General features: G+C 40.6%; 1 protein-coding gene across 1 annotated transcript; it reads right to left on the bottom strand.

Moving 5' to 3' along the window:
* Positions 1-6672: 6672 nt before the first annotated feature.
* On the bottom strand, positions 6673-9702 carry LOC138334658 (uncharacterized). Its single transcript, XM_069283296.1, has 3 exons — positions 9597-9702; positions 7823-9434; positions 6673-7474 (listed from the first exon to the last, which is right to left on the bottom strand). The coding sequence occupies exons 1-3, from the start codon at positions 9700-9702 to the stop codon at positions 6673-6675; spliced, it is 2520 nt and encodes an 839-aa protein (XP_069139397.1).
* Positions 9703-11105: the final 1403 nt, after the last annotated feature.

Below are 11105 nucleotides of genomic sequence, written 5' to 3'. Positions count from 1 at the left end.
GCCTCCCATGTATGTGGTGTGTTGCTTGTATGTTGTGCGAGGTGCGTGTTTTGGGAGACTGCGGTATATTCATGTAGTGTCTTCTTGTATAGTGGAACTTTTGCCCTTTTTATAGTGCTATATCACTGAAGCATGCCGCCGAAGACACCAAGCAACACACCCCACCCGGTCACATTATACTGACAACGGGCGAACCAGTCGTCCCACTCCCTGTATGCTGAGCGCTAAGCAGGAGCAGAAACTACCACTTTTAAAGACTTTGGTGTGTCACGGCCAGGGGACAGAACCTAGAGCCTTCCTCACAGGGGCGAACGCTCAACTCAAGGCCAAAAGTGAGGCGGTGCCAAGGGAGGCATTAGGAAGGAAAAAGTCAGTTAGGAAGAAGAGAAAAGATAAGATCCTAAATTTAGTCGCCTTTTACGATCATGCAATAGGGGCAGCAGGTACAATTCTAACGCCCTACCTGCAGGGCCAACCCTGCTTAGGCGAAGAGCAGTCTTAGCTGCTTTATCAGCCTTTTCATTCCCCTTTATACCCACATGGCTTGGAATCCGGAAATAAATAATTTGAGTTTTAGAAGATAATCGAAATGTTCGGATCAAAAGATGGGTCGTTTCTGGACTTTTCGACAGTCTTCATCTATTTCTGTAAATGTAACGGAAAATTACGAACATTCCAGATTGCTAAATATACACTACACCAGTTCCTGCCAGATTCAGACCAGCTGAAGATGCCGAGTGAAACAAAAACAATCCAAACACATCATGGCTAAACGGAATCTCTTTGAAGATACGCAGTCATTACTTGGATATATGTATAACCTTACAGATGTGGAAATCTCACAGGAAAAACCAATACTTTAAGGCTAAATTCCAAATGGGAAAATCCGACACGAAGATCGTATCATTTGCACCAGAAAAAACATCCCATCTATGCAAAGTCAACGGCTATGCAATCCCCCATAAAGCTTTCTAATGTACTTTTGTCGCATGGAAATGACGGTAATATTGATTTTTTGTTTGTTTGTTGATTAATTAACCTCCTATAAACAGCTATGGTCATGTAAGGACGGCCTCCCATGTATGCAATGTGTTGCGTGAATGTTGTGCGAGGTGCGTGTTTTGGGAGGCTGCGGTATATTTATGTTGTGTATTCTTGTATAGTGGAACTGTTGCCCTTTTTATAGTGCTATATCACTGAAGCATGCCGCCGAAGACACCAAGCAACACACCCCACCCGGTCAAATTTCAGGAAGATGTTTTAATGGAAATGATGCCAGGCAAAGTAACTGTTCAAGGAAAAGAACTTGTTTCAGTTTAGATGTGTATTTGTAAAACTGAATATATTTTGAAGAAAGTTATCAATAATATGAGCATTTTCATTGGTCAGGTATAGTTTTGGCAATTTCGGGCCTAATATGACAGACTTTGGTGCTATGTATTTGTAATGCTAAATATATTTTCATAATGTCATCAGTCTTGAAGAAAATTTTCAATGATATGAACATTTTCATTGGTCAGATATAGTTTTGGCTAAATCTGACAGTCTTTAGTGCAATGTATTCAAATACTGAATATATTTTGATAATGTGATTCTTGAAGAGTTATCAATAAAGATATTAGTATATTTATAATGCTCCATATATTCCCATATTATTTTGCTGTTTTAATGTTCTTTTATATATGTACTTTTTGTACTCGGTATTGTCATTTTGTTAAATACTTCAGAACTTGTTCAACATCGTTTGTCCACTTTGTATGCTATGCAAAACACTTACAAGTATGTTTTATAACAGAATGCATTTCTTTTGTTTCAAATATACTATTATATCGATATAGTTGATTATTAGCTGGTTATCATATTCACCCAGTCATCGAATGAGGAGGCCCATATTTGCCCAGAATACTGGTATATAAGACGGCGATTAGAGTTTAGTGCGGGTCTGGCGTGAGTCTGTGATAGAGTGGAGTTGTATGGAAGGTGTGCGAGAGATAAGGGCCTGAGCGTGTTGTCACCTTTGTACATTATACTTTTGGGATTTATAAGTGTTGTTCACTTACTCAACTGGTAACGTCTACTTACGACGCCCACAAAATTTAGTGACGTTAACGCTACCTCAGGCGGTTCGCGGGTCACGTCCCGTGTTGGCGCCTCGCTATTGTCGAGGACGGAAGCCCGGTGGATTATATTTTATAAGCGATCTCCGAATTGGAGAGAGCGTCCATGTCTGCCGCCGGAGACCGAAGTGAATCAAGGCACGCCCCCCCGGAGAAGGACGTCGCAAAACTATTTACAACATATACGGGTCGAGATGTCTTAGGTCGAAAATAAGATTGAGCCGAGTTGTCTTGGACCGAGAATGGACCAGGGCCGAGGTGTCTCTAATTCGTCCCAGATTACCTTGTTGTGCTATTTAATAGGACTGAGACCACAATTACATACTTCCGGTTTCAGTACCCACGAATGAAGTCCCTTCAGAAATGTATGTATTTTATGAAAACATGCAGCATGCCCCTGTGAACTTGGTATTTGCCAACAAATTTAATGTAGATGTGTAGTGTATATGTCAAATTAACTGTTATAGTGTAAAATACTGAATTTTCTGATGTTTTTATTGCTCCAGGATCCTGTGTAAAAAGTCCTGTTTTGACCCCAACCCATGACCCGGATGTATATAATTGGCACATGGTGACACTTGATGACAGATATCTTGAGAAAATGCCGGTCATGCTAGGTTGAAACTTTCAGAATTTGTTCCTCGGATATTGACCTTGACCAGGTTAGATGGAAACTTGTCAACGAAATTTTGGGATTTTATTATGAATTTTAACGTTACAATGAAACATATAGCAGAGTTAATTGTGGTCTTGTTGTGCTATTTGGGCGAGATGGCACCACCTACGGCACCACAGCGATAATGGTATAAACGGCAATGCTGCATGCACCTTATATAATCAAGAATGAGCTTTTCTCGTACTCGGAAACGAATCATACGTTGCGATACGTTAAACCCCTCAACTTCAAACAAAGCTTAGTTGGTTACGAGGAAGCTTCAATCTGATTAAAACACAGTTCCTTATTGTCACTACGTTGGATAAGAGGATCTGAGAACATCCCCTTAGGAGTCACGTTAAGATGAACTTTTGAAATGGCCAATGAAAATGGCAGTCAAAATCTCGACTGTGGACGAAATAGTTTGAAAAAGCTGTCCAAATTTCGTGTATGTAGTCATCTCGCCCTAAATGCACAACAAAGCTAATTGTAAATACAGATCCTTATAACCACTCCGTTAAATGAAGGATCTGACAAAATCCCATAGGGGGTCACGTCCAGATGACCTTTATACCACGTGGAATTCATACCAAATCCATTTTCTACACCTTCCTACATCAATTGAAAGCGATATTTCGTCCCAGTAAACATACACAATAAGCTTTGTTGTGCTCTTTGGGCGAGATGGCTACGTAAACCAAAATAATTCTGACAGGGTTTTCAAACAATTTCGTCCCCTGAAATTCACTGTCAAAATTTTGCAAGTAGCAATTTGATTGGCCGTTTTTTAAGGTCACCTGGACATGACCCCTAATGGGATTTTCTTAGATCCTCTTATCAAACGTAGTGATAATAAGGATCTGTATTTTAATCAGATTGATACTTGGGCGAAGTGACGTTTTCAAATGATGTTGTAAGGTGTGGAAACTGCATTTGCTCTGAAGTACACGTGGTATAAAGGTCATCTGGACGTGCCCCCTGATGGGATATTGTCAGATCCTCTATTGAACGGAGTGGTTATAAGAATCTATATTTTAATCAAATTGGAGGAAGCTTAACCCTTTGATTGGAAAAATATGAATATTAAGCAATTGTGTGATGGTATTGTGATGACTTCTTTTACTGTCTGGGGGTTTGGCCTTTAGTTGAGCGCTCGCCCCTGTGAGGAAGGCTCTGGGTACTGTCCCCTGGCCGAGACAAATCAAAGTCTATAAAAGTGGTAGTTTCTGCTCCTGCGTAGCGCTCAGCATACAGGGAGTGGGACGACTGGTTCGCCCGTTGTCAGTATAATGTGACCGGGTGGGGTGTGTTACTTGGTATCTTCGGCGGCATGCTTCAGTGATATAGCACTATAAAAAGGGCAACAGTTCCACTATACAAGAAGACACTACATTAATATACCGCAGTCTCCCAAAACACACACCTCGCATAACATACACGCAAAACACTGCATACATGGGAGGCCGTCCTTACATGACCATAGCTGTTAATAGGACGTTAATTAATCAAACAAACAAACCATGGTGGGCTCTAAAACAATGTAATAGGGAGGGTTTTCCTCAAGAGACCCGGAGGGGCGATCCGACTGTAGCTCCCGTTATATGTATAAGTCCCAAATCGTGATCGTATAGTATTTTTAGTATACAACAGAGTCCACAGTCGTCACAAATCCTCTCCGGATCCCGTTTCCTCCACAGATTACAGGCCTGTATCTCAACAGGTTCGATCTCCAGGATGTAGCGGAAGCACTGACACTAATCCAATAACTCAACTAGGTAAATACAGGTACAAATAACTATTTATTATATATATATATAAAAGACAAGTAGATTAAGTATTACATAGAAGATTCACAATAGTGCCCGTTACAACAGATAACAATAAGAGATATAAGTGCCGAGGCAGTTACAATGTATCCAAGATTAACTATGGCCAAACTTTAGGCCTAATTAGCTAAGTCCTGTGTGATTACCACGTTCCCTAAACAAAGCCTAACACCTTACGGAGCCAACTAACCACCTACAAGTGTTCCTAACTCTAGAGGTATATAAAACCAACAGTGTCAACTAGGATACCTAAGGATGCCTAAGCCCTAAGCCCCTGACAACCCCTAATTATACACAAACCCCACGTTAGCTATAGATACACTCTAAGTAAAGACCCACGTTGTAGTCTAGCTCAGAAACCCCGCAAGTGTTGCACTGTTGACAGTGCACGACGTGGCTCTGCTCCCTACCTATTCCCTAAGTCAAGACAAAGTTTGCCTCAGGAGCGGCCCTTTTTATACGGACCCATTATCCCCGCATCCCGAGGTGACCTCCGATTGGTCTGAGTTCGGACAGAACACCATATTTAGGTGAAACCGTTGCTACAACAACTCATCTACACACTAAACATAACTTCCGCTTCCGGACTGACAAGACCGAACTGACTGATTAACACCTCCCACGTGTACCACACGTGTACTCCGGCCAGCAGTCAGTGGTCAGCATCGGGGTGATCTTGAGGACAACTAGGTTGATGAATGTGTCTGCTAAACAGCAAACACACCCTAGATAAGACCTGTTGTCACGGTATCTCCCTGAACTTGGGTCAAAGATAAATAAACAGGTTGCTGGAGTAAAGACTAGGAAGAGTGCAATAACAAATATAACAAGATAGAAAACCTGTTCTATCACATCCGAATGATTTTGACTATCTATCTATTTTCAGGTTTCATGTGATTTTTTTGACAATTGCATAGTTCGATAGAAAAATTATTTTTACACTACCTTCCATATCAATTATATGTGTAAACGACTGTTAACAAATGCATTTCCTCCAGTTTCTTCGGACTTCGTCATTTTCAGCACTTTGTTTGTATATTGCTGCCAAAACCAATCTCGCGAGAATTTGAGTGACTTCAGAAAATGAAGGTTAAAAATCAACGGCTTCCCCGACTGCTATTTATAGAACTTCCGGTTTATGAGGCGCACATGTTGAACTGTCAAAAATATCAGAAATCAACGAAATCGCCAATGGTATTCTCAAAGAGAAAAATTACAATTTCAATCTCAAAACAGAACAAGCAGAAGTCATTGAACATATTATAAAAGGCAATAACGTTTTTGCAATGCTGCCAACTGGCTACGGCAAGAGCATGTGTTACATTTTAACACCATTAATTCTCGACAAGGTAAGTTTTTTTTGAGATTCTGACCTTGCAAGTTTTGATTCGAAAAAAAGTAATCAATCACTAGAATCTATATCAAATGTGTTTTTTTAGTATATAGTAAATTCCATTAAGACAACTCGCCCACTATGAAAAAAGATGACGATTTGTCTTGCGGTTTTGATCAGGCACTAAATTCAAAATTGCAATTAGAGATTTATATTGTAAATCATTATTGGCATCATGTTAGATACAAAATTGAGTGTAATTTTCTTTATTTCAGATGCATCCTGATAAATTGCATATAAATATAGTCGTGTCACCACGATCTATTAGATGTATTAGATCTGTAACAGGGGTAGGCGAGATTTGAGTCTTCATAGCAACAACCTCTGGGCGAACATTTTCATCCTGCGAGGGTTCCACTAGCGAAAACGTAGAGCGTAGACAAAACTGAGGTGGTCCAGAAATCCACATACTATCTTTCAGCTGTGATGCAGGTACAAACCGTGTGCCCTCATCAGCAGGGTTACTCTCCGATGTGACATAAAACCACTGTTCTGGTTTCGAGAATCTGAGTATCCTACTTACTCGGTTGGCAACGTAGACATAAAACCGTCTTGTACGGTTATTCAAACATCCTAAGACGACTTTACTATCAGAGTAAAATGTCATTTGTTCTGGAGGTAGCGACAACTGTTCAGAAAGAATCTCGCCTACTTCGACAGCCAGCAGAGCACCACACAGCTCTAGTCGCGGTATGGAGTGGCCATGTTTGGGGGCCACCTTAGACTTCCCCAGGGGAATGTGGTGTAAGTCCCTCCGTTGTTATTTAGGGTAAGATACGCCACTGCTGCTATAGCGCGTTCCGAAGCGTCAGCAAATATATGCACCTCGTTGGTCAAGTCACCTTTTGAGATGGGAGTTCTTCGCGGAATTGAGAAGCTATCAAGATGTAATAGAGATTTCTCCCAGGTTTCCCACTTGACGCGTTGTGTTTCAGATAGGGGCTCGTCCCAGTCAACCGTTCCCTCGACCATATCGCGAAGCAGGACCCTTCCTTGGATGATCACTGGAGCCAAAAAACCTAAAGGATCGTAGAGGGAATTGATGGTGGAGAGCACCCCACGACGAGTGTATGGCTTCGGAGTGTCAGACACCTTGAAGGAAAACGCATCGGTAGGAAGTCTCCAACACAGGCCTAAACTACGCTGAGACGGTATGTCGTCATCGCCAAGATTAAGATCTTTTAAATCCTGCGCAAGGTCTTTGGATGGGAAGTTATCGAGAACCTCCTGGGAGTTGGAGCAGATCTTGTGTAAACGAATATGACCTGTGGCCAAAGCTGCTTGAGTACGTGTGAGAAGGCTAACCGCTTCTTCCGGAGTCGACTCAGAAATCAAGCCATCGTCTACGTAGAAGTTGTTTTGTACAAAGTAATAAACATCACTTCCATAATCAGTCTCGGCATCCTTAGCCGCTTTCCTGAGTCCATAGCTAGCCGCAGCGGGGGACGGACCGTACCAAACACGTGTTTGGTCATCCTGTATTCTGTCAAGGGTTGCGAGGGGTGATTATCTTTGTACCAGTAGAAACGGAGAAAATCCCTATGATCTGGTCTTACTGAGAAGCAGTAAAACATTTGCTGTACATCAGCAGTTACTGCTATCTCCTCCTTCCTGAAGCGAAGTAACACGCCAAGCAAGTTATTTGTAAGATCAGGGCCTTTCAAAAGGACTTGGTTAAGGGATATACCAGAATATTTCGCTGATGAATCAAAAACTCCCCTGATTTTGCCGGGTTTCTTTGGGTGGTACACGCCAAATAAAGGAAGATATCATCTTTCTTTGTTCTCATCTATCGGTGGAGCTATTTCTGCGTGACCCTTGTCGATGATACCCTTCATGAAATTTACCATATGTTCCCGCTTGGTATGATTTTTTACGTGCCCGTTTAAGAGCGATGAGTTGGTTGTTTGGAAGACGAGGACGATTTTCGCGAAAGGGTAATGGTGCTGACCAAGACCCATCTGTGGTTCTGACAAATTCTCTGTCCATCAGCTCCATGAATGAGCGATCTTCGAGTGACAATCCTGGTTTGTCATCATGCTTCGTGCAAAGGAATATGTTGTTGCGCAGGTCAGGTGAATCTTTAACCTGAAACCTATTAGCACACTCTTCAAATAGAGTCACTCTTCTGTCTGGAAGAACCTTTGTTTTCATTACGCTGACAACATCTGGCTTGTGTGTTTTCCCAAGGCAGGTCTCGCCTACTATGACCCATCCTAACTTCAATCTCTGAGCAAAAGGATCACCACTGGACCCTGTCCGCTGTTCAGTCACATGAAAGGCTTCTGGTAAGTCTCTTCCTATGAGGAGTTGGATATCTATTTCTGGTTCCACGGGGGGCAAGTTTATGTCCGACATGTGGGGATACCAGGTAGCCACTTGTGGTGGAGGAATTTCTTCCCTGTTACTAGGAATATGATTACACTCGATAATAGTAGGTAGGTTCATGGTGTATGTCCCATCCATAGATGTCATGGCCAAACCACTGAGTCGACAGCCATGTGTAGTTTGCTTTCCTGAGCATGATACTACTGTGTAAGGTACGGAGCCGCTTGCGGGAATACCCCAATAATCAAAGATTTCAGAGTGTCCGAGGCTTTTATTGCTTTGATCATCCAGGATCACGTATACAGTACGAAACTTATCTGGTTCTTCCGCAGGATGTAGCTTGACAAGAAGTGTTTTGGCGCAGGAGCGTCCACTGAATCCCTTTCCACATATTCTTGTACACTGACTTGACACAGACGTTGACTGATCATGTCTCTCTGTATTTTCTGATTGAGGGAACTGGACTGGTCTGGGAGTTCTCTCCTCGCCGTGACTTGACTTAACCCTTTGCTGTTTATCAGAGTTCTTTTGGTAGTTGTCAGAAGTTGGATGGAGAGCTGTGGGATGTTTGTCACTACGACATATATCGCAACATATCACTTCGTGACAGTTTTTGTAGAGATGCGAGTTCGACTTACAACATTTGAAGCAGATGTGGTGCTCCGCGAGCAACTTCTTGCGTTCCGACAAAGACTTTTCTCTGAATTTTCTGCATTGGTTAAGTGTGTGATTTGAGTCATGGATAATACATTTTCCTTCATTGAAGACCACATCTTTGTGCTGAGTATCACCCTTTACATCGGTTTTCTTCACCCGAATATCTGTGCGACGCTGATTATCAAAACGACGTGTGCTGGCAGCAGATGAGCTATCATGACTGAATATCATTAGACCTGGGTCATTTAGCACCGATGTCATCTCCTTCATTAAGCTTGCGAAAAATCCAAATGGAGGATATACATTGCCATGTGATTTTTTATACGATGCTGCTCTATCTGTCCACTTAAATTGCAATCTGGGTGGCAGCTTCGACACCACCTGGTTGATGTGAAGGGACGAGTCGTAGTACGACAGGATTCCTGTAAAATTGCTGTTTTGCTTCACAGTGTAAATTTCTGTTATGATGTCCAATAGATCATATAATTTTTCAGGGTCCTTGGCGGTGACTCTAGGAAACTTGTCCAGCTTTTTCTTTATCAAGGATTAAATTACCTCAGGGCAGCCATATTGTTCATCTAATCTTCTCCATAGTTCTTGACGACCATGGTTCGGGTTACCAGCTTTTGATGCCCGTATGCTTTTTGCATGACGTGAAGATTTAGGCCCCAACCATTTGACCAGTAAGTCAAGCTCTTCTGATGGATTTGCATCCACCTCTTTCATAATGGCTTGGAAGCTAGCCTTCCAACATATGTAATTCTCTGGAAGGTCATCGAATTGTGAAAGTCTACACATTGTCATTTCTTTCTTCATCAGAAACTTTGTGAAATCTAGGCACTGAGTTTGAGCATTGACAGCCGCTGTAGGGTGAAATGAAGGGGCTACAGGATTCCAAAAGGTTTTTTTTTCTCTTTCAAATTTTTTTATTCTCCAAAAACATCATTAGAAACAATACACAAATTTAACAGTGAAGAAAACATATGAATTGATGGAATGTACAAACAGTCATTCATAAAAGATATTATAATTATATATTTCTTTATGAAAAAAAACAAATTGTTGAGTTATAAAGGAGAAAATATAAAATCTGAATGTACAACATTCACTCACACTTCCACACATGAGCTGCATCGAATTAAAGTGCTATGATAGTCATGAAATAAGTAATTTTAAGTGTTCCCACCTTTTATTGAAAACATTTAGAGTTAGATTTTTTTTATTGGTATACTCATCTAACCTGAAATAATATTCAAGATCTCTTTTAAAACTTATGACAGATGGGGGATCATTAGTATATTTGAGCTTATATATATGAAATTTGGCTAAAAGAACTAAAAAATTTACATTTGTAAATTTGTGACTTTGAAAACCCAATATTATTCCGATATTGGTAAGTCCTAAAGCAATTCCTGTCTTGGTCTCAACCCACAAGGAAAAATCTTCCCAAAAATTTGAGACAATACGGCATTCACAAAAAAGATGCATTAAAGTTTCAGAAATTCCTTTGCAGAAGGAACAAAGAGGAGAGTTTATTATTTTTATTGTATATAAATATTTATTTGTAGATATTATTATATGTACAATTCGGTATTGAAACCACCGAAGTTTAGAATCAGAGGAAGATTTAAGTAAAATGGAGCATGCCTTCTTCCACCAGGAGTGATCCGCCTGAAGATCAAGATCATATGACCATTTTTCTTGATAATTCTTTTTAACAGCTAACTTTTTAATAAAAATGTCATACACTGAAATACCACGTGTTTTATTTGTTAAAACCTTATGCATATGAGGGGGACAGTGTGGAAGAGTTATATCAGTTCTATGATTCTTAAGAAAAAGCCATTTTGACAAAATAGCATTTCTTACACCATAGAAATTGGTGATCATTGGTTGAAAAGAGAATTTATCACAAAATTTCATCGTAATTTTGTATCAACTCTCCTTGCTCATTACACATGTCATAAACAAAATTTATTCCATTTTTTGACCATTGATCGAAAAAAAACTGACTTGTTCTGAATTTTTATATTTGGATTGAACCACAAGGGCTCATAAAAGGATTTTCTTCTCTATTTAGATTATAGAATGAAAGAAGGTCAGCCAATACTTCTTTCCAAAACAAATTA

Source organism: Argopecten irradians, chromosome 11, assembly GCF_041381155.1.
Source record: "Argopecten irradians isolate NY chromosome 11, Ai_NY, whole genome shotgun sequence".
Taxonomy (NCBI): Eukaryota; Metazoa; Mollusca; class Bivalvia; order Pectinida; family Pectinidae; genus Argopecten; species Argopecten irradians.
Note: the sequence above shows the minus strand (reverse complement) of the source record. Positions and strands in the feature narration are given on the sequence as shown.

What these genes read in the sequence shown, in the direction of transcription:
- LOC138334658 (XM_069283296.1), bottom strand. Translation starts at nt 9,702, where the DNA reads ATGAAAGAGGTGGATGCAAATCCATCAGAAGAGCTTGACTTACTGGTC. An exon ending in CATACGGGCATCAAAAGCTG is followed by an intron (nt 9,435 to 9,596) that starts GTAACCCGAACC and finishes ACATCATAACAG; the next exon opens with AAATTTACACTGTGAAGCAA. An exon ending in TATGGTAAATTTCATGAAGG is followed by an intron (nt 7,475 to 7,822) that starts GTATCATCGACA and finishes AACCCTTGACAG; the next exon opens with AATACAGGATGACCAAACAC.